The sequence below is a fragment of the Hippocampus bargibanti genome, linkage group LG18 (assembly GCF_051943395.1).
Source record: "Hippocampus bargibanti isolate YZ-2025 linkage group LG18, ASM5194339v1, whole genome shotgun sequence".
Classification (NCBI taxonomy): domain Eukaryota; kingdom Metazoa; phylum Chordata; class Actinopteri; order Syngnathiformes; family Syngnathidae; genus Hippocampus; species Hippocampus bargibanti.
Window position 1 is genome coordinate 15,779,393 of NC_142751.1, and position 26,359 is coordinate 15,805,751.

General features: G+C 46.4%; 6 protein-coding genes across 16 annotated transcripts in view; 3 read left to right on the forward strand and 3 right to left on the reverse strand.

Annotated features, from left to right (window-relative positions):
- The first annotated feature begins 450 nt into the window (after positions 1-450).
- On the forward strand, positions 451-3,129 carry dolk (dolichol kinase). The gene is made up of 2 exons (XM_089020895.1): positions 451-647; positions 1,523-3,129. Exon 2 carries the CDS (start codon positions 1,570-1,572, stop codon positions 3,127-3,129), a length of 1,560 nt encoding a protein of 519 aa, XP_088877021.1. The 5' UTR covers positions 451-647; positions 1,523-1,569.
- Positions 3,130-3,596: 467 nt separating this feature from the next.
- On the reverse strand, positions 3,597-7,293 carry phyhd1 (phytanoyl-CoA dioxygenase domain containing 1). Its single transcript, XM_089020896.1, has 10 exons — positions 7,179-7,293; positions 6,533-6,691; positions 6,184-6,259; positions 6,012-6,115; positions 5,213-5,275; positions 5,116-5,137; positions 4,599-4,727; positions 4,400-4,516; positions 3,852-3,978; positions 3,597-3,737 (listed from the first exon to the last, which is right to left on the reverse strand). The coding sequence occupies exons 1-10, from the start codon at positions 7,209-7,211 to the stop codon at positions 3,689-3,691; spliced, it is 879 nt and encodes a 292-aa protein (XP_088877022.1). The 5' UTR covers positions 7,212-7,293; the 3' UTR covers positions 3,597-3,688.
- Positions 7,294-8,228: 935 nt separating this feature from the next.
- On the reverse strand, positions 8,229-13,849 carry lrrc8aa (leucine rich repeat containing 8 VRAC subunit Aa). The gene is made up of 3 exons (XM_089020894.1): positions 13,712-13,849; positions 10,186-12,322; positions 8,229-9,712 (listed from the first exon to the last, which is right to left on the reverse strand). Exons 2-3 carry the CDS (start codon positions 12,310-12,312, stop codon positions 9,437-9,439), a joined length of 2,403 nt encoding a protein of 800 aa, XP_088877020.1. The 5' UTR covers positions 12,313-12,322; positions 13,712-13,849; the 3' UTR covers positions 8,229-9,436.
- A 337-nt stretch (positions 13,850-14,186) lies between these two features.
- Positions 14,187-15,222, forward strand: dnlz (DNL-type zinc finger). The gene is made up of 3 exons (XM_089020899.1): positions 14,187-14,461; positions 14,545-14,684; positions 15,035-15,222. Exons 1-3 carry the CDS (start codon positions 14,189-14,191, stop codon positions 15,198-15,200), a joined length of 579 nt encoding a protein of 192 aa, XP_088877025.1. The 5' UTR covers positions 14,187-14,188; the 3' UTR covers positions 15,201-15,222.
- Positions 15,223-15,934: 712 nt separating this feature from the next.
- uck1 (uridine-cytidine kinase 1) lies at positions 15,935-20,677 on the forward strand. Of its 2 annotated transcripts, none has more exons than XM_089020898.1 (7): positions 15,935-16,136; positions 16,610-16,769; positions 17,176-17,269; positions 17,796-17,938; positions 18,010-18,104; positions 18,199-18,247; positions 19,350-20,677. In XM_089020898.1, the coding sequence occupies exons 1-7, from the start codon at positions 16,044-16,046 to the stop codon at positions 19,535-19,537; spliced, it is 822 nt and encodes a 273-aa protein (XP_088877024.1). In that variant the 5' UTR covers positions 15,935-16,043; the 3' UTR covers positions 19,538-20,677. The 2 variants fall into 2 exon arrangements, with proteins under 2 accessions (XP_088877024.1, XP_088877023.1); XM_089020897.1 differs by having other exon boundaries at positions 15,936-16,136; positions 17,173-17,269.
- The window catches only part of rapgef1b (Rap guanine nucleotide exchange factor (GEF) 1b), a 28,236-nt gene continuing 22,544 nt past the window's right edge, over positions 20,668-26,359 (reverse strand). For all 10 annotated transcript variants that reach the window (XM_089020885.1, XM_089020887.1, XM_089020884.1 and 7 more), the window contains 12 exons: positions 26,197-26,302; positions 25,975-26,050; positions 25,814-25,901; positions 25,235-25,324; positions 24,944-25,129; positions 24,778-24,862; positions 24,407-24,501; positions 24,082-24,160; positions 23,890-23,991; positions 23,689-23,786; positions 23,030-23,158; positions 20,668-22,485 (listed from right to left, as the gene is read on the reverse strand). In XM_089020885.1, coding sequence (XP_088877011.1) covers positions 22,335-22,485; positions 23,030-23,158; positions 23,689-23,786; positions 23,890-23,991; positions 24,082-24,160; positions 24,407-24,501; positions 24,778-24,862; positions 24,944-25,129; positions 25,235-25,324; positions 25,814-25,901; positions 25,975-26,050; positions 26,197-26,302 — 1,285 coding nt within the window. In that variant the 3' untranslated portion in view covers positions 20,668-22,334. The remainder of the gene's footprint in view (positions 22,486-23,029; positions 23,159-23,688; positions 23,787-23,889; positions 23,992-24,081; positions 24,161-24,406; positions 24,502-24,777; positions 24,863-24,943; positions 25,130-25,234; positions 25,325-25,813; positions 25,902-25,974; positions 26,051-26,196; positions 26,303-26,359) is intronic.

The window sequence follows — 26,359 nt, forward strand, 5'->3', positions numbered from 1 at the left end:
TTTGTCGGCGAAAGTAGTGCTTGACCGCCAACTAGTGGACAGAAATACACTAACGTCACATCAGTATTCTCTTGTTTCGGGGTAGGGAAGTCCGGGTTCTTCTCGAAATAATTCATGCGAATTGGATGTAATATTATGAACAATATTATTATTAGGAATAATATTACATTAATTCGCATGAAATATATTTTTTATAATCATGTATTACTAAAGTTGGGGCCTTTAAAAAATGCATTAGCAAGTTCTCAACGAGTCTTACTGCCGCCGTCTTATGGACGGTGACAATAAAAAAATTACCGGTGCTTTTTTATTAATACATTTTCCGATGGATATATATGGCAAATATTATTATTTACTAAATTAGAAACGACATCCAACTGTGAGAAATACATTTTGAAAAAAAAAATAAATGATGACGCATTGAAAAGGAGCACGTGACCCCGCTGTCATAACATGGCAGCCTCCTACTGGTTGGGGGACGAACGATCGCTGACAAAGGCAACAAAAGTCAGCCGCCCTCCCACTTGCTTCGTCCACATGACTACACGATAACGCGGTGCGGACTATTCTGTCTCTGTGCATCCTCCATTGTAGCGTTGAGGAGAACGCCGCGTTGATATCCTGCAGCATCTCTGACAATCTCGATTGTAAGTCACGAATATCCCGGAAATGTTGCTTTTTTTGTCGAAAATATCTCGTTTGACTCTTTTTTTTTTAGGACTAAATGGGTTAACGATAAACTTGCCCCCTGCGGCCATAAAATGTTGTGCAAGGCGCGTGAATAAACGCCAGTGTGTCAAGGTTCACCCATGAAGCAACGATTTGTGCAGCAGCGGTGAGAAGTCAGTCAGGAGACAAGCAAAGGCCTCTTCTGCTGCCCGACTTTGACATTCGAAAGGGGAACGTTTGTTCTCTGAAATCGGCGTCATTTTGAACGAAATCTTTATTTGCTAGAATGGCAGTGAATGAGTTCAAAGTGGTTCCTAAGCCACAACAGGGCCAAACTATTAGGATGCTAAAGGTTTTTTTCTCAGATTTTTGGGGTGTGTTTTTTCGGATAGCAAAGTTTTTTTGTCTCACAATGGACAAATTACCAATTTACAGTGTTTTGTATGTAAGATTTTTTTTTTCTCTCGAAAATGTTTCTATTTGTGTCTGGAACAGATTAATGTCACTTGCATTCATTTGTATGGGGGAAACTGATTTGATTTAGGAACAGATGCTTTTTTTCATCTTGTAAGAGTTAATCCCTAAATCATATGGGTCTGGAGTTATCGGAGCTTGAAACGGGGGTGGCCGTACAAAAGGCAAATGCTCACGGGAGGGAAAACACTGCCAGAGGTCCGACCAGCGCTTTATCGGCAAGAAAAAGCAAAACCCGAATAAATTTGGGAATGTCGGTGAAGGAGTTAAGAAAATCTATTTGACTTGGTTGGGTGGGCTATTTACGGTGACGCGAGGGGCCCAGACGCGGCCCGCGGGCCTCGACTTTGACTGGCGACCCATCTTTTTTTTTTTGCAGAGGGAGATCCGTCCGTCCGCCCGTCCGTCCATCCCCGCCCGTCCCAGATGAAGAAGCAGGAGAAGGCGCGAGCCGCGAGCACCCACGTCAACGCGGTGGCGGCGGAGTCGGCGGTGGTGTCGGCGGCGGTCCTGTGCGTCCACGCGACGCTTTGGAACCAGCACTCGTGGTGCGCCGTGGCGCTGCTGGTCCAGGCCTTGGACGTGCAGCGCACGTGGGACCGGCTGCTGAAATCGGGCGGCGCCGTCTTCCAGTTCCGCCCCGCCGCCAGCAGCGGCGTGGTGCCGGCGTCCATGGCGATGCCGCTTCTGGGCCTGGCGCTGCGGGCCAAGTGCGCGGCGGCGGGCAGCGCGCGCCTGGAGCGCTCGGGCCTGGTGGCCGCGGTCAGCGGCATGGTCCTGGCGCTCTTCCTGTCGCTGATGGCGCTGGGCGTCAGCCGACCGGCGCCCGCGAGCGGCCGCGCGCTGGCCGGCCTGGCGGCCGCCGCCGTTTTCCGCACGGCCCAGCAGACGCTGACGGTGCCGGAGGCCATCGAGGTGCTGGAGGTGCTGCTGATTTTCGTCTACCTCAGCCTGACGGCGCTGTACCTGCTCCCGCGCTGCTTCACGCCCGGCGAGGCGCTGCTGGCGGTGGGCGGCGTCAGCCTGGCGCTCCACCAGCTGCTCAAGCGCCGGCCGGACGACCCGCTGGCCTACCTGCCGCCCGCGCTGGCGGTGGGCTCGCTGCTGCCGGGCCCGCTCCTGGCGCTGCTCTTCCGCTTCGCCGACTCGCGGACGTGGGCCTCGTCGCTCCTGTTCCACGCGCTGACGGCCGCGCTGGGCCTGGGCGTGGCGGCGCCGCGGCTGGCGCTCTTCCTGGGTCGCCATCCCGCCGCCTGGCTCTGGGACTTTGTCACCCTGGAGCGGCGCCGCCTGGGGCTGCTGGCGTACTGGGCGGCGCTGAGCGCGGCCGCCGCCGCCGCCGTCCTGCGGCAGAACGCCGCCGGGCGGCGGGCGTCCGCCGCCGCGCGCAAGAGCTTCCACGTCATGGCGGTGGCCGCCTTCGTCCCGGGCCTCCTGTACGACCGGCAGCTGCTGCGCGTGGCGTCGGCGGGCTGCCTGGCCGTCTTCGTCTTCCTGGAGTACGTGCGCTACTTTGAGGTCAGGCCGCTGGGCGGCCCGCTTCGCCGCCTGCTCGCCGTCTTCTTGGACCGCCGCGACTCGGGCCCGCTGGTCCTCACGCACGTCTACCTCCTGCTGGGCATGGCGCTGCCCCTCTGGCTCTCGCCGGAGCCGTGCGCCGCCGGAGGGACGGCGGGCGCTTTGGCGGCGTACGCCGGCGTGCTGGCGGTGGGCGTGGGCGACGCGGCGGCGGCGGTTCTGGGAAGCGCGCTGGGCCAGATCCGCTGGCCCGGCACCGACAAGACGGCGGAGGGCACGGCCGCGTCGGTTCTGGCTCAGGCGCTCGCCGTGGCCGCGCTGCTGCTTTTGGACGCGGGCGTCCGCGTGAGCGGCGCCTACTGGCGGATTCTGGGCTCGGTGGCGCTGGTGGCCATGTTGGAGGCGTACACGTCGCAGATCGACAACCTGCTGCTGCCGCTCTACCTGCTCATCCTGCTCGCGCTCTGAGCCATTGGACGGAAACGCCCTCTTTTCATGCACGCCTTTGATCAATGACGACTTCAAAGTCAAATTGAGATCGATTCGCCTCGCCTCAAAGAGCGTTTTCGCTTCCTTGTGAAAACGGACTTTTTTTTTCCCCTCAAGTACAGGTACCATTCAAAGAAAATCAAGACTATTTTTTGCAAGTTTCACAGAACCTCTTTGCTTATTTATTTTTTATGTATTGTTTGCTCATGTCCTTCAATTCTAACATGAAAATGTTCGAGTTCCTCTTTTGTTTGTTTTTCGCAACCACTACAGTAGACAGCCTATCATGTTATGCAAAAAAAAATCCTGCTTAAATCTGTCCTCGTTTCCCAGTAGTATTTATTTATTTATTTCCCGTATCTTCAAATCACGTCACGATGCGCGATGGATCGACTCATGAAACTTCATTTGCATCCATGTAAAAGCATTTGAAAATAAATTATTTGTACAAATAATAATTGTCTTTGTCATTTGCGTTTCTTGTGTAGATTTTTTTTTTCATTAAAAACAAACTGGGAACGAACCATCATCCTGGTCTTCATTTGGTGTAAAGAGGCGGGAAAGGAAGTTCTTCTGTAGGCTGCAGCCTGAAAAACAAACAAACAAAATGGAGAACAAGCGGAACCAACATGATCGGTTTGTTTGTTTTTTCTGCGGTTGTAAATCAGGGACGCACGCATCTTTGTGTTTGAGGGTCTGACCAGTTTTCTGGACTCCAGCGGGTCTGGTGGGCCTCCATGAGGTGGAAGGTATACACGTGACGCGAGTCCTCCGACACATTCTCAGCGCTGCGGTGTACCACTTGGCCATGGATCAATACCACGCCCCCTAAACATTAGATCGACACAATACATAATGATGGTCTTATTGAGTTTTAGGACTACGTAAACATTCAACACGGCGGAAGAAACCTGAATCTCTTCTTTCATAAAAACAAAAAAAGAGTTAATTCCTAAATGATATGGGTCTAGTGATCTGAGCTTGAAATGGGGGCGGCTGGACAAAAATACAATATATATTGATTGATATAGCGCTTTAACAACAGCTGAAGCTGTAACAAAGCATTAACATAGACAAAAGTCAAATGCTGACCCTTTGCGGAAGGGAAAAACATTGCCAGAGGTCTGACCAGCGCTTTATCGGCAACAAGAAAAGCTGGAGAGATTCGGGAATGGCGCTCCACGTCACGCTTTTCAATTCCAGAATAAATTCAAGAATGGCAGTAAATGAGTTAAGTGCGTCAACAAACCTTTTTTGACTTCTACCGGGATAAACCGGTGGCCATCGTAATCGGGCTCCGTCCCGATAAAGTCCGTCAGGGGGAAGGCGCCCGGCGGCGTCCTCACCATCCGGCGAGTCACGCCGACTGCAAACAGAGAGGGAAAACGATTCGGATTGCGCGGCGGGTGTGCCGCATAACGTCTTCTTCTTCTTGTTGTCAGGCTTACTGTTGTGCGAGCCCGGCAGGAAGCACAAGCAGCCATTGTTGACGGTGGCGTCCTCCAAGGCCACCCACAGGCCCATCACCCTGCCCGGGGGCTCCGTGTACAAGAACGTGGCGTCCTGGTGCGGCGTCACTACAACAAATACAGGGAGAAAACATTGCTGCAGGGAGGGATACATCTTTTTGGGGTCACCCCCCCCCCCCTCGAAAGAGGAAAGAAGAGTGCGTCAAAGTGATTGTCAGACGACAACATACAAGTTTGCTTGCAACAAAATTTGGAACACATCACTTGGGAAAGCCAGAAATGGACTAAAAATGGAGAGAAATAGCTGAAACTCTGCTGAATCGTCTTCCATAAACTGAATCACGTGTGGTAGCAATTTGAAAGAAATAGCTTTTTAATCAAAGCCACAATTGACATGTTCATGGGTACGCTTCTTTTTGGGTCACCCTGTATTTGCTCTGTCATACGTAGCTTGCCTTTGATAGTCATTTTTTCAAAAATGAAACATATTTCTGACCTTCTCCGCCAATTCCAGGTTGCTAAAGGGTGAAAAAAAAACACAATTATATTGTCAAAATCAAAACGACTAAACCTGCATTTGCTAGTTGACTAACCTTGAAGATGTACATGCTCTGCAAAATGAGCGGATGAATCAAACCAAGCTTCCGGGCGATTCCCTGAGAGGAAGATGCGGTGAGTAACCTCTCACATACTAAAAAGAAAATTAATATTACAAAACAATGACTCCTTTTTTTCACGCGCTGTGCTTGCTATCTATTATCTATATAGCTAGTTACCTATCTATCTAGCGAGCTAGAGTTATCTAGCTAGTTAGCTATCTATCTAGCTGTCTAACTTATTCTATGACTTTAAAGTGACCTTGAGAGTTTTGAAGGCACTTATAAATGAAATGTGTTATTGTTATTAGCTAGCTAGCTTTCTATCTATTTGAGTTACTTCCGGGTTGAGTGGACGCTGGCGGATGTGGATACCGCTGTTCACCCATTGAAACACTTATCCTGTGACTGTAAAGTAACCTTGAGATTTGAAAGGCGCTTATAAATGAAAGGTATTATTATTATAAAAACCTACTGTAAAATGGTGTCACACGTGACATTAACAAGTGGAAAGAAGCGCTTTTACCATCCAGAGTGAAATGCTTTGATGCACATGCGCATTTTTCTGCATTACAAAAAGATTGACAAGATAGATATCTAGATAGCTAGCTAGCGGGATAGCCAGATAGATAGCTAGCTAGCTAGCCAGCTCATGGGATAGTCGGATAGCTATTTAGCTAGATAGCTAGATAGATAGATGTATTGGTAGTTTCAATGATGTAGGTGAGTGAAATAAAGTTGACGTAGGTGCATGAGTGCATTTCATACGGTGATTGTGGCCTAGTTACTTTCTCACCTGAACTTTGGCTGAATGCGTGACTTTAGCGTACAAAGGTTCATAGGCATGTAGCGCATGTCCCACTTTATTGAGCGAGCGATGCTTGGGCACCGCAAATTCTCCTGCGGGTGCAAAATAAAAAGAGGCTTGACACAAGATGTTTTGGAGCAATGAAATACAATGGACCCACCTTTATCGTCAAAAACGCCCTTCTCAAAGAAAAAGCGGATCTTGTCTCCGCTAGTGATGAAATAGTCGGCGTTTCCCTGCAAGTCCAAAGCACAACAGCTGACTGGGCAGTTGATTCACATCAACATATTTCTTTTTGGGGGATATAGACAAGAATAATGGTGAGCCGCCATTTCAACCTAGTGACAATCCTGAAAAAATAAGATGCCTTTGCAACAGAAATCCACTTTTAAAGGTAAATCGAAAAAGAAAACAAAACCCACAAAACTGTACAGATAGCCGAGAAATCTACTGGAATGTAGCCACGAGATATTTGTAGTCGCTGACTTGGCAGCAGTGAAGCCAGTGACCTGCTTGTGAAGCTGCTCGTCGTGATAGGTGGAGAAGGTGGTGCGGCAGTGCGGCGGCACGTCCATCACATCCACAATCTCGGACATCCTCCGGCGCAGCTCGTCGCATTCATCAGATGTCAGGAGGTCATCCAGGACCACATAACCATCCCGCAAGTACTACCAAAAACACAAAGAGGACCTTTCATTTTGGGTTTTTTTTTTTTTTACATTTGATTTAAATCCCAAAAAATATTTTGAGTTTTCAAAATCCTCAAAAGGATTTATTTGCTTGGTTATCATCACACTCAACTCTTAAACGCCCCCGAATAGTATGTTATTAATCCAAGTGTACCATGTTGTCATTTGTGGTTGATCAAAATACAGTAAATTGCATTATCATTGTTTTTTTTAAATAATTGTTTTAAATCTAGTTGTACAAGAGCATTTTCTTATGTTAAATGCAAGTAGACCAGCAGTTTACAATTTGGCACCGTGCTTCAAAGTTCACAAGCCAGTATTAAGTACAGAAGTACTATTGTACAGTATGCTATTTCCAGTATTCAAAGTATTCACAGCTTAACTGCGTCACCACAGACTTAAAAAAAACCAAATTGTCGACAAACATTTTGCGAACGATTCAGCAGTTTCGAGTTACATTGCTCACCTTTTGCACATCTTGATCGCTTAAAAAATCCATGTTGTCTTCATGTCTCACAATCCCCCCCGACCCCTCAAAAAATAGCCTTGTAGGAGGAGCCACAACGGGCCTACTGATTGGCTGCCTGCGTGAACGGAGTGGCCTACTTCCGGGAATGCTATGACGTCATGACGCCTGGTTGAACCGACTCATCCAAATTGGATTTTCTTCCGATTTTGTTGAGATTCTAGTTCACGTTCATAAAATTTGGCAATGTTTAAATATCGAAAAGCGCATTTTTTTGTATAGCTGATCTATTGTTCCTATTTATAATTGTATCTATTGTGTTGTCATGTTATTTGCTATTTAGTTTTTTGTTTTACTTCAAGATGGCGCTGCGAGAGCGGCTGCTTTTCCACCAGCTCCTGTATTTTGTTTTGTAATAATAATACATTTTATTTCAAGCGCCTTTCAAAACTCTCAAGGACACTTTACAATCACAGACACGCATAGATACAACAATAAATAAAATGCAATTATCAATAGAAACAAGAAATAGAGCGATACGGAAAATGCCCTTTTAAATAGGTGGCTTTTCGAGATGGGATTTGAAGGTGGGAAGAGAATCCATGTTACAAATGTTGGGAGGAAGTGAGTTCCAGAGTTTGGGGGAGAGCAGCTGAAAGCCCTGTCCCCCATCGTGCTGAGACAGGCGAGGGGGGGGGGGCACACAGAGGTGGAGGGAGGAAGAGGATCTGAGGGAACGAGAGGGAATAGAAATTTGAAGAAGGTCAGATAGGTATGGGGGGCGAGGTTATGGATAACTTTCTACTTCTTTCTTTCCTTTCATAACTTTGCTGCTGTGAAATGTAAAATTCTCCACTGCAAGACGGTACAGTAAAGGTACAATACAGTCAATCCAATCCAATCTATGGTTTTATGTATGTCCCTGTTTTATGATTGTAAAGTGTCCTTGGGAGCTTTATTATTATTAAATATTATTATTCAAATAACTCTGCTACACCAATGTGTCGAGACAGTTTGTGTCACCATAGTACAAAAAAGTGCAACAATCAATCAAGGCATGTGTTTTTTTATGACATTGTAAAAACCTTAACTTCTCAACTGTAGCACTCACAAAAGAAAAATATTAGTTTGCTCTCATTTGAAACTTTCCCCAAGTTTTTTTTTTGAGTTACGGTTTTGTTAAAATACTCAAAATTATTTGGAATGGTATGAAACTTACAAAGGTTCTATTTTGTAAAAAAAGAAAGTGCCTCGTTGTCTCTTCCCAATCACACAACACAACACAACAGCTTTTTGTGAGTAAATTCCGATAAGATTGTTCATCTTTCAGTCACCAGAAAAGAGCGCTTAAGGCAGTGTTTGCAACATGCAAAGCCAGCCACGTGGAGCAAGTCTAGGCTGCGGTTCATGTGACCTTTTCACTCATACCGTCACTAGAAAGGAGCAATACTTGTCAAGTACTTTATCATATCGTGTAAACTTGACTGACCGCGGGCGGCTATGTTGTGTAGCCACAATATCATAAAGGTGGCCATCTTGTAGCGCCATTGCAATGTTAAGTGAGTAGTAGTTACACCCTATTTCCTAGCGTCTTAAATACATAATTTGACAGCGTGGTCCCTAGAAAAGCAAGACATCTATCTGCCAGTGCAAGATAGAAATAGCAACACATTTCTTTCATAACTTTGCTGCTGTGAAATGTAAAAAAAAGGCAAACCCAATCCAATCCAATCAAAACAAGGAAGAATATAAAATAACTTTTTTGTCTTTTGGGTGAGACCTTTGACGCGTACCTTTGGAAAACCGCAGTGTGGCAGTAAACGGGTAGATTCCAGTTGATAAATAGAAATGTCCACTGCATTCCAAAAGTACATTTTACGTGATACGTGAGCTATGTAGTCCGCCTCTTATGGGAATAGGAAATGGGTATTGATTACGAAAGCTTTCCGTGTCCTGAAAACATTTGAACCGTTCCTTATTGATGCCCGTTCCGGTCCATTGGCACCGTTTTTTTACTCCGTGTAAAAAGTCATAAAGGGACTTTAACATGCCGATTAGAAAAAGAATAGGAAAAAAGGGGTCTCAGCATAGAGCCCGGATGGCACACCTCACGCTAAACGAAGCTCAGGTATTAGCGACTTTTAAGGCCATATTAAAATCACACAGAAGATGCTCTGGAGCATGTGTGATGGACATTCACCACTTACCTCTTCCCAAGGCAATAAAAACAAACAAAAAACAAAAAAAGAGAAAATGCGTCAGACTTTCTCCTTTTCTATCCCCAGCATTTGCTCTTTGACCTCAGGTGGCAACGTGTTGAACAACTTCTCCTCCACCACGAGTCCGGCGCGCGTGAGGAGCCGACACTCGGCCAGTTCGGGCGGGAGGCTCTCCAGGTTGTTGCCGCGTAGCTCCAGCTGGGTCAGGCTGGCCAGCTCGCCCACGGAGGCCGGCAACGTTTCCAGGCAATTGTTGCCCAGTTGCAGCACGCGCAGCTTCCTGCACTGGAATAATTCTGCCGGCAGCGTCTCAACCTGAGGCGGAGAAAGGTCGAAGCGCTTCAGGAAAGTCAAGACGACGTTCGGCAGTTCTAAGAACTACTGTGAGTCTGCTGTTTTATGGACTTTTTTGTTTTTGGTAATTCAGTCACTGCCAGACATGCAAAAAGGTGTCCACTCCAGTGCCAGGCTTTTTGTCATTGTCACTCAAATTGCAGGAGCCACAGAATATTAAGCTAGATAGATAGATAGCTAGCTATTTGCTATCTGGATGGCTAGCTGGCTATCTAGTTAATAAGAAGAAGAAGAAGAAATAAAACATTTTCTTTGGTCTCACAATGAAGAAATTGCCAAACGACAGTGTTTTTTGTGTGCCAGATTATTTTTTTTCTCTCTAGAAAATGTTTTGTTTATATTTGTGTCTGGAACCGATTAATGGCACGGACATTAACTTGCATGGGGACAACTGATTTGATTTCATTTTGTAAGAGTTGCTGAGCGTTTCTTACTCGGTTTTCCGCGATGGCAAAGTGCTGCAGGTTGTGGAGCAAGCCCACGTCAGGCGGGATGGAGGTCAAGTTGTTGTGGCTCAAGTCCAAGAAACGCAACTTGTGGCAGAAAAAGAGTTGACTAGGTAGGGTCTCCAGCCTGTTCCTGTTGAGGTAAAGCCTCTCCAGGGTGTTGAGGGTACCGATCTGAATGGGGATGTAGGCGATCTGGTTGTACCAGAGCTTCAGGCAAAGCAGACGACGCAGGTGCTGGAAGCTGATGATCTCCTCGATGGTTTTCAGGTTGTTGTCTTTCAGGTTGATCTCTTGCAGGTTATGCAGACTGAAGATGGAGTGCGGAATTCGCTCCAGGTCGCAGTGGACCAGCTCCAGTTCGCTCAGGTTGACCATCTTGTTCATGCTGTTGAGCACCATGAGCTTGCTGCCCTCGTTGTTGATGGAAAGCTTCTGGAGGTGGGCGCTCAGGTCGGTCACCACCTGCGGCAGCCTGTACAGGTTGCTCTTCAGACGGAGCACCTTGAGCCTCTTCAGCTCGCGGAGACCATCGAGGACGATATAGCGATTGTTGTCTGCGCTCAAATTGCCCGTCAGGTGGAGCTCACTGAGATTCTTCAGACTGTAGATCCACAAGGGAATCTCCTTGACATCCGTGAACTTGATATGCAGGGACTTGAGCTTCTCCCGGAGGAACGTCAAGGCGGCCGACTCGATTTTGGCCGGCGTGTGGTACAACCACAGCTCACGCAAGTTTGACAATTTGGCCACGGCGGGTGGGATGGTGACGTCGGGGATGAACTCCAGCTTGAGGCCCTCCAGCTCCACCAGGTCAAAGACCGTCTCTGGGATACCGCCCAGCATGCACAGGTGCAGCTCCAGCTTCTCCTGGGAGTTCTTGGAGATGTGCTGCCGGAGCTTCTCCAAGGTCCACTCGTTGTTGAGGTTGAGCTGCCGCAGCTTGTTCTCGCTCACCTCGGACAAGAAGACGGCAAAGCGCTTGGAGTAAAGCGGATCGTACTGGTCGAGCATGTGCAGCATGAAGGCAAAGTCGTTCTTCAGGTCTGGGATGTCGCTGTAGCTGCCCTCCTCGCGGATGGCCTCGAAGGAGTAACGTTTGAGGGTGCGCCGCAACATCCAGCCTAACGTGTACACGGCGATCAGGCCGTACACCAGAACCAGGCTGATGTAGAAGGACGCCAGGATTTTGAAGAGCGTCGCCAACGGGTGGGCGCACTGGAAGGTGCCGTAGCCCGTCAGCTTCTCCGTCTCCACCGTGCACATGACGCTGAAGCGGATGTAGGAGACGTAGTAGCTGCCGTAGCTAATGATCACCAAAAACATCAGGACCTTGATGATGGTCTGACGTACGTAGAGACTGTGGATGTTGTCCCCTTCTTCCACGTGGATCCTGAACTTCTTGACTTTTTCGAAAAGAGCCTTGGCCTGTTCGCCTTCCTTCTTGTCCAGAACACCAGTTTCCGGTCGATCCACGATCCCTTGCTCGATTTTGGTTTTTGTTTTCGGGGTTACGGGCATGCTGGCCTCTACGTCCGTGGTGTCGGGCAATGCCTGGTACAGAGTCTTTTTGTCGACTAAACCGTTCACCTTCCCTATAGGCTTGGCGTCCCTCTCCTCCACCACCGTCTCCGATAGCGCCCGGGTGGTCCACGGAGAATCAAAGCACTTTTGCAAGATGGAAACAAAGTGCTCCAATTTGGAGCAGGTGTGCGGGAATTTGAACCAAAAGTTGCTACAGGCCAAGAAAATGAGCGTGTGGAGCAGCACCAGGTAGGGGAAGTACTTGGCGAACCAGTGCAGCTTGCTCTCGTAGCACACGGCATCAATGTAGCCGTACTGATTGCGGTCCAGCTCGTTCTGAATGCCGCGAGGTTCCCCGGTGCGCGCAGCCGAGGAGCTACGGGAGGGCGGCGCCTCACACGAGTCATTGGTGACCCACTTACAGGGTAAGCAGATCATCTTGTCCTGCGTGATCTGCAGCGTGCCGCCAAACACGGCGATCATCAACATGACCAACAAGATGTAGTCGTTGAAGACGTCCCACCACGGCTTCAGAACACGGTACGGCGACTGGGTCTCTGCAAAGTACCGCAGCTCGGTGAAGGGAATCATGATGGCTTACCTGCGGGGACCCACACAAGCAGTCGATTAGCCTCCTCGGAGGACATAGTATTTGCCTTTTACGCAGCGACGGAGTCGTCGTGCCTCCCTTAGGTGTCCGATACTACCTCCCAAGGCAGACAACTGGCCTGCTCAGCTTTGTCACTTAGCGGAAGAGTCATTGGTTAAAATATAGACTAGGTCATCGGTATCAAACCGCACTCGTCTACTTCCTCTTTATGTGAAGATCCTCACATGCTTTGGCATTCTTCTTCGGAGTTGAAAGTAAACATAATAAAATGCGCAGTTGTTTAACGTGACTTTTTTTTGTTCAAACAAGGTCAAACTGGTTCTTCACAAGCTAGTGATGTCACGATCCTATATGATGCCATCCAACGCTTCTACCTTGAAAAGGGAATACTATCACATACAAATACACCTCTGGCTCAAGACAAACTGTGGCAGGGTTTACTTGTTGGCTCTCCAGACATTTATAAAGCAGGTAGTGTCCGTGTGTTACTTGGATCAAAGTCAAAGTCAGCTTTATTGTCAAATATGCTAGTATGCATGACATACAGAACAGATGAAATGACTGTCCTCTTGGACCCAGCGTGCAAGGCACTTATAACGTCAGACAATACATGTAATTTGTGAATGTAAAGTGAGGTAGTGTAGTAATGCAAAAACAAAAACAAAAGATTGAAGTGAGATCTTGCAGAAAAAAATTCAGGATGGAGGAGTTCAGGATGACAGTACAGCACATAGCGTGTACTCAGAGTTTCGTGAAGTGTGGCAGTGGGAAGGGGCGGGGGAGGCAGGGCCGGGAGGGAGTAGAGTCTTGTGACTTCCCGGTGGCCGAAATATAGATATAGATATTGCAAACTGGTCATGAATGGACTTATTTGAATAGTGGAAGTAACATACCTCCTTGAAAGACAGCTTAGCGTTTTGTGATCATCAGTTTAAACTTCAAAAAAGACGTGTTTTGCAATTCCTCCAACACACACACACACACACCTTTCATTTTTATGTGACAATTATGAACACGAGTACAACAGTTTTGGCATACTAGTTAGACAACTACATTACACATTGCACTAATTGGCATCTGGTAATCCCAAGAGATGTGAACTAGAAGCATCTTATAATGGCCAGTTGACAATTGTGTCCCTACTGAGGACAAAGTGCATACTAGCAACTTAAGATGGACATCAATGAGGGCGTTTGGTCATTTCATTTTTATGAAAATATCAAAGCCATTTGCACTTTTATTTGGTATGCAAGATGGCCATCTTATTGTCTTACAAGCAGGCCAAGAGTGGAACTCATAGACCTGCAAAAAATACGTTTATAGAACATATCAAAGATGTGAAGTACACACTGCCAGGGTCTCCTGGTCGTAAAAACTCACCACTTTTATGGAGACTGCTGGCTCTCAGCTGCCCCGCACGCCAGGGACGCATTTCTCAAAAACGAGACCGCCCGGACGACACCGGTTCGGTGGTTTTGTGGGTGGCCGGGTACCCAGGCGAGGACAGCAGGTTCAGAAGGCGGAAGTCTGCTGATTCCGGAAGAGTCCACAAGAAGATCGGCGCCGATTGGTCGGTAGGCGCGAACCCACCGGAACTAGTACATATCCTTGTCGTTTTTCCCTACAAACTAAAAGCATTAAATTACAGTTGTGCGGGTCAGTCATAGTTTGTACAGATGTCGAGATCAAACGAAACAAAATGTCTGTGTGCCGTTCTTAAAAACGAACACAACAAGAGTACCATTCCTCACTAATTTAAAAAAAAGCGCAATTCTGTGCGCCAAATTAACAAACGAAATCACATGACGTCATAAGCACACGACGGCCCGGCAGCTCCAGACAACATAAACAAGTGTCATGGCGCTCTACGGCTTTCTCGCCTGTTTACGGGCACCACAAATGTCGAGATGGAGGATGACGTTTGCTGGGGGGTCGCGGTGTCGTTCGTCGGCGTGTGGACTTTGTCGTAACTCTGCGGTCGTACCGATAACGAGACTTTCTCGATTGGACCAATGTACTGCACGTCTTCAAGCACAGTCGGAAAGAGTCCAAACCATTAAAAGAAGCTTCTCGAGTGAGGCTGTTGGGAAAATCCAGTCCACGCATTATTACCTGGTGTACACATGCAAGGTACGTTGGTTTCTTCGCTTTTGTGCAACGTAAAGTGTTACTTAGTGATTGACGTCATTGTGGCAAATTGCAACTCTTTGAAGGTGTGCACCGCCAGATCCAGGCAGAAGATCTCCAAGCAGGCGTATCACGATGGTGTCGTGATTGTGACCTGTCCGGGATGCAAGAATCACCACATTATCTCAGACAACTTAGGCTGGTTCGCCGATCTAGAAGGGAAGAGGTTGGTTGCTTGATACTTCTAAAAAAAATACGGTGTATTTGGAAATCATAGTACAGTGTACCTCCGCAATATTGTGCTCCATCGTTTGTATGTGGTGTTGCAGCTCGAGTAACCATTGTTTTAAGGTTGACAATTAAATATATAATTGCTCACTCTGGGTGTTTTTATGTAAGACCAGACGATGAACTGGGCCTACCTGTAGTGAATTTTTACAAATGTGATAAACGACCAAAAGATTCATTCAAAAAGCGCCTGACAAAATGGCTCCAGGGTTCCGTTGTCCAAAGCGCGAGGATTTTTTTTCTTTTTGAGTGAGCTTCTCTTGACATACTCTATGTGAACGTTGTCAGGAACATCGAGGAGATACTGGCCGCCAAAGGGGAGACGGTGAGGCGGCTGGGAGGAAGTGACGCTCTTGAGGTCGTCCTGAGCGACTCAAGCCAGGAGAAATGTCCTCAGCGGGAAACAGAAAACAAGAAGGATTTGAATGAATGCACGCACCATCCAGTCAAATAAACGGTTGTCATTTGGAATGGCAGATGGGGGTGGAGTCTATTCCAGTCCATTCCCCATTATGGACATTTAGTCTTTTTTGAGGCTTACGTGTGTTTTGTTTGGTTTGGGAAGAAGCCAAAGAGAACCCACCGGCGCATGGAAACGCATGCCAACTGCAGATCGGGAATAGAATGGTAGAGCGGCAAACTTCACTGTGCGGATCAGGAGCATAACAGAAAATCCAAAATAACATCTAATTATGAATCCCAAAACAGTCGCTGAAATTGTATTTCTTTTTATGGAGCTTTTGATGTTTCCTTTTTTGAACATGTGAACCAAATATAAATCCTATAAATGAGCATTCATATCTTTGTCGGAGTAGAACTCTTGTCAGTATTCGGAAAACTTGAGTGTAATTGCATAAATGCGTGGAAATAATAATAATAAATGTAATTTCTAAGCGCCTTTCAAAACTCTCAAGGACACTTTATAGTCACGGGATTATTATTATTTTTTTTTTTTTTGTGCGGGTGTTTTATCTGAGAATGACCAAACTAAAAATATAAAAAGCTTCACTAGCTTGTGCTCGTGTGGCTATTGTAGTACGCGTGCATATTTAGTCCTTTTACCGTTTGATTTTATCCCAAAAATATGTATTTTTAATGTCAATTTACATCGTGATGTACCGTCAAAGTTCGTCGGATGGGCGTTGTCGGCATCGCGCAAACGCGACTTGATTCACATGATCTCGTCATTTCTCGCGAGAAGGCGACATTGCTTGTTTGCTAACGTTGTAGCGTCTTTTTGCAGCTTGTTCGCGCGTCGCCTCTTTCTTTTTGCTCCCTTTCTCGGGTTGGGACTGCGATGGAGGCCCCCGCAGCCGCAGGGGAGGCCGAAGAGAGGCCGCGTCACTGGCCGTTCCTCATCGGCGTCAGCGGGGGGACCGCCAGTGGGAAGGTTTGTTCGAGACGATTAGCATTAGCCGCCGTAGCATCGCCTGTCAAGGCATTTGGCCCGCCCACTTATGACAACGATCAAAATACGTTCGTCTGTCAATTAGAAACGCGACGTGTTTTGATGGTTTTTTTGGGGGGGTAACGTACGCGTGTTTATATTTGTTTTAAATCGCTCGCTTTATCATTGCCTTTAAAAGAGCAAATGACCCGCCAGACTGTACATCACCCACGATACGAAATGTATTTTATTTGTTTACATTCGAATGTAAATTACATTTTGCTAGCAATCGTGGGTTTTAATTTATGAACCGGTTGACAATTGCACGAGTCACATTGATACACACCCATCTGGGCTTGCAATTTAGTGTTCCATTAACATCAGTCACTGTGCTGTATCATTACTATGTTATTCATGCATAAAATGCCGATTTTCTATGCGTATATCCTCACTTTTCTTTTGGGCCACTATGCCAGTCGACAGTGTGCGCCAAGATCATGGAGCTGCTGGGCCAGAACAAGGTGGACCACCGCCAGAGGAAGGTGGCCATCATCAGCCAAGACTGCTTCTACCGCGTTCTCACCGCAGAGCAAAAGGCCAAAGCGCTCAAGGGCCAGTACAACTTTGATCACCCAGGTAGACAAAACACACGGCGAGGGACGCACTCGTTCAAGCGCCGTGTCCACTCGAGCGGGTGACGCTATTTGAGGGATCCACCAAAAGGTTTCTTCAGCTGTCGTCTGCACTGCTTTGAAGGTGTCAGACGTTTCGTTATCTAGGAGGCTTCGTCAGCCAACTAAAATTTTGCTGGTAGCTCTGGTAAAAATGTTTGTTGGCTGACGAAGCCTCTTGGATAAGAAGCGAAACATCAGACACCTTCACAGATGATGGCTGAAGAAACCTTTTCACCGATGGACCACTCCCGTACGACAGACAAACTATTTGAGGGAATGCGTGGCTTGGTCAATTTGAAAGCAAAGGCAAATACCGTACGGCACTTGATAACAGTGAGCAAATGTTGCTGTTTTGGTCTCACCAGAAGCCTTTGACAACGAGTTGATGTACAAAACGCTGAAGGACATCGTGGAGGGCAGAGCGGTTCAAGTCCCCACGTACGACTTTGTCACTCATTCCAGGTCAGACCTTAAACGTCGCCATTCCTTCACAAAGAGAAAGCCAGGAAAAAAAAAATCAATTGCAGTCAAAACATACAGGTAACGTCCGACTTACGACCGGTTCGACTTGCGACCACCCGTACTTACGACCTCCAGATCCTATTTTAAAAATTTTAATTCTACGCCTGGCACCGCAACGCGCTAGCAGGCCGGCAAGGCGTACAATAATTTTGGCCAGCCAGCATCTCACGCTCGCACAGCAATCCGCCGTGTGATGGCACCTGAGGGGCGGGGGTTTGCGAGTCATTTAGCCTCCATTCAACATTTGGAATGGATTTCGACTGATGACCATTTCAACTTACGACCGTTTGGTCGGAACGGAACTCGGCCGTAAGTCGGATGTATTTAAGACATTTACATCAATGGGGAGAAACAGGAAGTATGACCAAAATTGTTGACGCGGACGAAGAAATACGCCACGTTAGTGACTTTAGTGACGCTTAGCCGAGCGACTAGTTTGGGCTTTCTGCACTCTTTTGGCTTTCAGGTTGGACGAGAGGATCACCGTCTACCCAGCCGACGTGGTCCTCTTAGAGGGCATCCTGGTCTTTTACGCTCAAAAAGTGCGAGACATGTTTCACATGAAACTGTTTGTGGACACGGATTCCGACGTGCGGCTGTCTCGCAGAGGTACGCAATACGCTTTGGATTTCTTCGCCGGCCGCGATTGTTTCTGAGATGAGACCGTTTTGGGTCGTTAGTGCTGCGGGACATGGCCCGAGGACGCGACCTGGAGCAGATCCTCTCGCAGTACACTACATTTGTCAAGCCCGCTTTTGAGGAGTTCTGTTTGCCTGTAAGCGTGAGCGCCTGCTTTTATTGAGCAAATAGCTCCCCAATTTTAAGGCTATTTAAAAAAAAAAAAACAACAACTTCTGTCTTGTTTTTAGACCAAGAAATACGTGGACGTCATCATTCCGAGGGGAGTTGACAACATGGGTAAGGCTCATTTTTCCACGTTGACAAATAAGAGATAAAGATCTAAAAGCTAGCTAGCTTTCTACCTGAGTTACTTTTGGGTTGAGTGAAGGCCTAGCTAGCAATCTGTTAGCCATCTATTAGCTAGCTAGCTTTTTATCCAAGTTACTTCCGGGTTGAGTGAACGTGCGGCTGCCGCTGCTCACCCACAGAATAGCTTATCCTGTGACTGTAAAGTGACCTTGAGAGTTTTGAAAGGCGCTTATACATGAAATGTATTGTTATTATCATTTTTTCATGACTTAGAAAAATTATATATTAGCGCCAATGCGTATGTGGAAAAAGTCTCTTTCAGTCAATGGATGCTACAGCTTTGTGTTTGGTTTTAATATTTGGCTTGTCGCAGACGTGCGCACATTCTACCATGACGTCCATGATCCACTGGTGAAAAGGACGCTTTGATCCTTTCCTCTTTCATCTAGAATAGAATCTATATACAGGTAACATCCGAGTTACGACCGCTACGCGCAAGCAGTCAGCGACATGTACAACAATTTTGGCCAGCCGGCATGTCACACACTCGCACAGCAATCTATTGCGTGACTACACTAAATACAGTAGTTATACCGTCTCCTGTAGTACTGTACACTTCTTTTCCTTGGACGTCCGCCTGAGTCCGAGCGTGTGTGTCGGGCGACCGCTTCTGGCCGCTAGCAGGGAGAGCAGGGGAAGTAGAACATTTAGACAGTAAACAGTTTTGTGTACATTACAGGTACACTTAGACAGTAATAAAAAGCGATCATACAAAATATAAAAATGAAACTAAAGGTGATCAAATGTATAAATGAAGTGTAAACAGTTTGGGATATAATAGTATTCAATAGAAAACGTTGCTTAAAAAACAACAGATTGACATTGTGTACTATCCTGTCGTGTAAACCTCGCGTCGGCCATTGTGAATGGATTTTGACTTATGACCGGATGTTACCTGTATTTTTTTTTTTTTTTGGTTCAGGTATTTGATCAAATAAACGTCACAGCACGTTTTTGTGTGATAAAGTACAATGACCAAAGGACTGCTGGACCTTGTTTTGACATGGCGTATTTGTTTGCGTGCCTCCAGTGGCCATCAACCTGATCGTGCAGCACATCCAGGACATCCTGAACGGCGACATCTGCAAGTGGCAGCGGGGGTCCGTCAACGGGCAGGTGCGCAATTTGAAGCGCGCCATGGCGGGCGAATGCCACCTGCAGAGCGCCAACCCGGCCGGAAAGCGAGCCCTGCTGGAGCCCAGCACGCGGCCACACTAGCTGCCCCGTATTGCCGCCGGCATCTTCCGGAAGCTTCCGTCACTATTTCCAAAGAGCTTTATTTTGATTTTGGAATTTGCTGTTACGCTGACGATTATCCGGCAACTCTCATTTGATCCATTGAAAAAAATGGTCCAAATTGCAACTTTTAATGACAATATGGAGTGTTGCGTCAATCAAATGGTTACACCTATTTAAAATTAAATATAAAAAAATAGTTCTGTTATAAAGCAGACATCCGCAGCAAAAAAAAAGCTACCTCTCCTTGTCCACAAGCCACGGTTTGGGGGTACAGCGGTGCCTGTCTCAAATTATCTTCCCTCACTGAAATGAATGCAAATGCCATTAATTAGTGTTGCGTAAATATCACTCCGTCGTACTGAGCCTCTATTAACTCATTCGCTGCAATTCCCGAATTTATTCTGCTTTTGTTTTTTCTTGGGAGCGTGCCATGAAAGCGCTGGTCAGACCTCTCGCAATGTTTTTTCCCGTCCACGAGGGGATAGTATTTGCCTTTTGTCCATGTTAGCTAGCTCTTTGTTCCAGCTTCAGCTGTTAAAGCGCTATATAAATCAATGTATTGTATTTTGGACAGCCGCCCCAATTTCAAGCTCAGATAACGCCAGACCTATATAATTTTGGAATCAACTTTTTTTTCTGATGAAAGAAGAGAGTCTAAGGGTTCTAACGCTGCATTGAATGTTTATATCGTCCTAAAACTCCACATTCTGTGGGTCCTGCAATTTGAGTGAAAATGACAAAAACCCTGGCACTGGAACGGGCACATTTTTGCACATGGTCTGGCAGTCAATGAGTTAATACTAACAAAACATACATTAGCGACAATTGAAGCAATTAAACAGTTGTTTTTCAACTTTGGTGTTGGATGAAAATGTGCTTTCATCCCATAAATTCCCATAGCGAGTTTCCAAATTTTACAACCATATGCACATTGTCCTGTTGTGTCAATTTATCAACATTAAAATCATAAGCGGATATAGGAGGGGGGACTGCACTATGTGACCCATCACAGTGAGATGCCATTCCCCCATGTAAAAGCAATGTTTTTTTTCCCTCCTGCGTTTATGTGAAAAATAAGATAATAATAATAATAAAATATTCTAAATTCATGTATCGAAACAGCTGTTTGCTTGTTTTTATTATTGAGGGCACAGTGTGACGCATTGCTTCTGATTGGTCTCCCAAAGACAAAAGGAAATCATTGACATTTTGGAATGACAAACGACTTCACTCACCTCTCCTCCAACATGTGTTTTTTTTTAAACACATTTTTTACCACAGCACACCGTGACATAACCGAGCGATCACAGCATCTTGCGTCGTTTCTCTTACTGTCTTGTTGCCTGTTTAAACGCCTTTCGTCTTCGATTTGCATGCGTACGGCACTTGCGGGAGAGAAAGACAGACAGTAGAGCACAAACCTCCTTTTCAACAACAAAAGGAGGTGTGTGTGTACATGATATATAATACATGTGATATCCCCACATCTTACACAAGCCAACAAACGTTCCCACTTCCACGCCAGGACTTGACAGTGGGCTATTTTGAGGGGAATGGCGAGCTTTTTGAGTGGAGGTGACCGATTCAATGGCACGTGATAATACATACACACATATATATATATATATATACATATAGACATATATGTATATATATATATATACATATACACACACAAAATACACGCAAACGACTCCGAAAAAGGTCAGCGTTAATCTGCTTTGGATGCAACGTTCCAAACTCTTTGCAAGTTGGGCCTGTTATATTGTCGCTGTTGGGCGGCAATTCCGTGATCAAGTTGATGATTATTAACATGACGTGTCTGAAACTCATGACAAAAAGTTAGCGGACACCCGGGCAAACAACTCTGAAAACTTGCCAGCCCTATTTTTCACATCTTGAAACACAATATTGTGCAAATTATTATTGCATACTCGGCACCGGCAGCCAATCAGAAGCCTGTTTCGGGCTTCGGACTACACCTTGACTGAAAAGTGTACTTGAGAGTTTTAAAAGCCGCTAAGAAAGAGGAGTCCACGTGGCTTGTCGCGGTTTTCTTGATTGAATTAAACAAATGTTTGAGTTGAAAAAAAAAGTTGTCGGCCAGCCGGGCCGAGACGTTTTGAAAGTTGTACGCCCGACGTCAAAGTTGCACGCCGGGCCCGGGCCAGCGGGCAGACGCTATTTCAAACACTGTTATTCCCCAAATAAAGTGAGAGGATAGTACTGCGTGATGTTGCCTTATGACTGAAAACCTGGGTGTATATTGCGTAACGATGACGGAAAATCAATTTGAGGAAGCCTCTTTTTCGCCATTGGCCAAAAAAAAAAAAAAAAAAATGCCTGAGGAACGCGGTAACTCAAGCAAACAGTTTTCAAATTGTGATTTGAGCGACGGCGGGATGGCGCCCAACAGCGACGACGGAGAAACAATAGAAAAAAGTTGAAAGCGTCAATGGACCTTCTCACCTCAGTGTCACACACTCGAGTGGCCGACCGTCTTCAATTTACAAGAGAGCAGACTTTGGTTAGTTTCCGTATTTGTGAGTGTTCATTTGCTCGCTCCCGGTAAATAAGAAGTCTCCCAGCCTGGTACGAGCTCTTCGGTCAAACTCACGTGCGCTTCCGATATTTCTTCTCCTGCAACGAATCTCCCCGTTAGTTCCCGCCAAAATAAAAAGCGTCCATTGGGCGCTTTCTTTAAAGTGGAGTTAGTGTCATTGAAGCACAGTTGGAGGTCGTGTCTGTTTTTTTTTTGTTGATGGCGTCGCTCCGCTTAAGTCTTCTCGTCCCGCTCCGTCTTGCGCCGGGCGATATTTCGCGGCTTGATTTTCAGCGACAGCTCCCACAGCGCCTCCTCTGCCAGGTGGTCGCTGAAGTCGTTGAAGAAGGAGACGATGTCGTCGTTGCGTTTCAGCTCGTAGTGCCTGGAAAACGGAAAACCACACAATAGGCAAATCACTACAGCGAACCCGCAAGAATTTGGGAGGTGGGAGAAATGCAACTGTTGAAAAAAATGCAGTTTTGATATCACTGTGGGGTTCACGTATCCAAATAGTCTCCGAGCCAAGATCGGCGGGCTCAAGGACAGTTTCTGCTAGCAGTCAGGACACTCAACTCCCTCCCGGCCCTGCCCCCCCTGCCCCTTCCCACTGCCACACTCACCCAACTCTGTACACGCTACACGCTGTACTATCATACTGAAGTCTATTTTTTTTCTACAAGACCTCAATTCAACCTTTTTTTTGTTTGTTTTTGCATTACTCCACTACCTCACTTTACATTCAGACATTACATGTATTGTCTGTTTTCAATCGTCTGTCTTTTTTAGCCACATTTAAGTGCCTTGCACGCTGGCTCCGAGACGACAGTCATTTCATCTGTGCCGTATGTCGTGCATACTCGCATTTTTGACAATAAAGCTGACTTTGACAAAATAATCGAATAAAATAGGATACGGCGGTTACGCACACTTGCTGGAAGCGACGCATGCTGTCCAAAATGTTGAATTGCTGCCACCGCTTGGAGAAGTTGACTTTGCCGTCGATGAGGTCGGGGTTGCCCAGGTGGACGAAGGTCAGGTCCTGCAAGATGAGACCCCTGGAGGGAGGTCGCGACAGTTGTCAATGTCAGAGTAGATGGATCCTTCCAAACATTTAGTCCTCGCAAGAAACCATTAAAAGGTGCCCATAAAAGATCCTTTTCTACTAAATAAGCCTTCAAACTACACAAACTATACCTTATTAATAATAATGCATTTAATTTCTAAGTGCCTTTCAAAACTCTCAAGGACACTTTACAGTCACGGGATTTTTTTGTGCGGGTGAGCAGGGGCAGCCATTTATTTCATGTATAATAATTGTGCTATTGGATTGTAATGAAAGAAATAAACTGTAATGTATGTGAGTAGTTTTACTTCATTTGAATGTTATTGTGACTTTGAGCTGGTGGTGTACTTTCCAGGTTGAGTGGCGCGTCTGGCTGCCACTGCTCACGCGCAGAAAAAAAACATGTTGTTCTTATCCTGTAGCCGTGAAGTGTCCTTGAGAGTTTTGAAAGGCGCTTATAAGTACAATGTATGATGACGATTAACTCCCTGTTGTGTATTTTTAAGCAGGCCGTGTACTTACAAGTACGGGATGCAGGGAGGCTCCACTTCGGCCAGAGCGGCCCGATATGCCCGGAAGGACGACGAGCTGTCAATCAAGGTGCAATATTCTTCTAATCCCTGATTGAAGAAATGAAAACCAAAACCGTGAAGAAATATTAGAATGAGCTTCTATGAATGATTGTTTATTTTGGAGCGCTGCAACTCCAGTTGGTGAGCTGACCTCTGACGTCTGCTTCTGCCACTCAAGTCTTCGGATGGGGGCGGAGTCAAGAGCCGATAGGATGGCCAGGTACGAGTTAAAGTTGTTCAGTTTTCTTAAGTGCTGGCCGAAAAGAGTCAAGTTAGTTACAAAAAAAAAAAAAAATACAATGAAATACAGCGACATTTGTTTTGTGGGTGTACTAAGATTTACCTTCATGATCTTGATGAACTTGAGCAGCAGCTTCTCTCGGTCCTGGGCTTTTTCTTGCTGGATGATTAATGAGCGCACCCTGGACGATGCAGGTGGTTACAATTGAAAGTGGCCAGCAGGAGCTCACTCACAATTTTATTTTATTTCATTTCATTTCATCATACTTTATTAAAGTTTATTTACAGTTCATTTAACGTTTATCTATATACATTTTTTTAATTAAAAAAAATACATTTTGTAAGTATTTATTCAAGTTTTTTTCAAGTTTTATTTTCTTCGTTTTATTTTTCGTTCATTGTATGGTATGGTATGGTATTGCACTCACCAGTAGCTCATGTTGTTAAAGTGCTCTGTGAACTGCGTCAGGTTGGGACTCTTCTCTTCGTTTTGCTCTTTGGCCCAAAGCAAGACTTCGGGAATCTGACGCCAACACAATGCAAATACCACAATCAGGATTCTTTTGCTTCCACGTTTATAGCCACTCAAGTGCAGAGAGCGCCGCTCATTCATTTATGCAGCCGTCTTTTTCCTCACAAACAGCAATTGGCTAAGAAAGGTACTCAACTGCTCAAGTGCAAAATGACTCGAGTGCTGAAAATTGCAAGGCGCTTATTGACTTTGCCGCGGCGGCGAGTGGCCTTTTTGTTAGTCATGACAGTCAAGTGCAGAGCGTAGCGGGCGGGCGGCATCATCTACCTCGATCTTGTAGAAGAGCTCCGCGTCCAGAAGCGTGAGCTGGTCTGCGATCTCGTGACTGCGGAAATCGTGAAGCGTTCCGGGCCTGGCGGGGTGGCACGAACACAGACCGCGTTGAACGTTAACTGCGGGTGGGGGTCAGGGGTCACCAGAGGTCGTGGCGTACCGGGCCGAGACGCCGCGGGCAGCGAGCGGCTTGAGCGAGTTGGTGTAGCGCAGCAGCTTCTTCTGCTCCACTTTGTCCAGGATGTTCTTGCGGAGAACTCGGGCCAAGCTGAGCTCGCCGTTGCAGACCAGGGTGAAGACCAGGTCCATGAGTTGCTTCAGGATGTCCTCCGTTAGCTCCGCCAGGCTGCAAGCAGAAACCTCAACTTAGTTTGTTTTTGTTTTCTTACAAATCACCATGACATAAGAAAAAAAAGTCAACAATGGCCGGATTTGGACGGCAATTACTCACCAGAGCTCGTCCACCACACGCACCAACACGAAAAAAGTGTTCTTGCTAACTCGCTTCTTGAACGTGTCTGGACTGTGGCAAAAACTGGTGTATGTGCAAAGAAGTCAAGGACAAAAAAAAAAACACCACCTATTTTGTATATTTAAAATAATTAGGTTTTTTTTTATTCTAGTCACATGGTCCGTTATACCTCTATATCTATTTGCTATCCATTAGCTAGCTGGCTGGCTATGTATTCGCTATATACGGTATCTATTAGCTATCTCGCTGGCCAGCTAGATGAATATTAGCTCACTATTAGCTAGCTACCTAGATTTCTATCTATTTGAGTTATTCGGGGTTGAGCGAACGCTAGCGCGTGTGGCTGCCGCTGCTCACCCCCTGCGAAACGTATCCTATGACTGTAAAGTGACCTTGAGAGTTTCGAAAGGCGCTTCGAAATCAAATGGTTTATTATTATTATAAAAAACTGTGCGGGACAGTATTCGAAGCGCCATTTTGTAAAAAGTACGGTTGGGCTTGAATGCATTTTCACAGCAAAGAGGAAGAAATGTCTACGGGAAGCAAAGGGCGCGAGGATATCTGTAGTGTAGCTTCTTGATGAGGTCCTCGGGGGTTATAAACGTCCGATATGTCGTCAGAAAGGCTTCACAGTACAAAACCAGATCTGCGCGGGGGAAGGGGATGATTAGTGCTTCGTCAGAAGAGAAAGAAAGACAAACGGGAGAATTCAGGTTTACCTTTGCGGTCCGTCTCCGTGGCGTGAACTAATAAAATGTCTCCTGAGCCAGCACGGACATCCGGCCCGTCATCATTCTGGGGAGAAATGGCAATTCCTGTCAATTATCGGCAATGGCCGAGGTTCTCGCTACTATCTAATAGTCGTACGGAGGTGACATCCGACCACCCGTTTGTCACATAAAAAGCAAAACAGAAGAATAAAGACATTTGGGTTGTCTTACTTCCTGTTTTAGCGTTAACCTGCTCATGATCTCCTTGTGATCGATGAGAGACAGCTCGTCCACGTTTTCGTCCTTCTCCTCCGCTGACTCTGTTGACTTTTGCCTCCTGGGAAAAAAAAATTCCACTGTGCGTATAGGAAGTGTCATATAATGCAGCAAATCT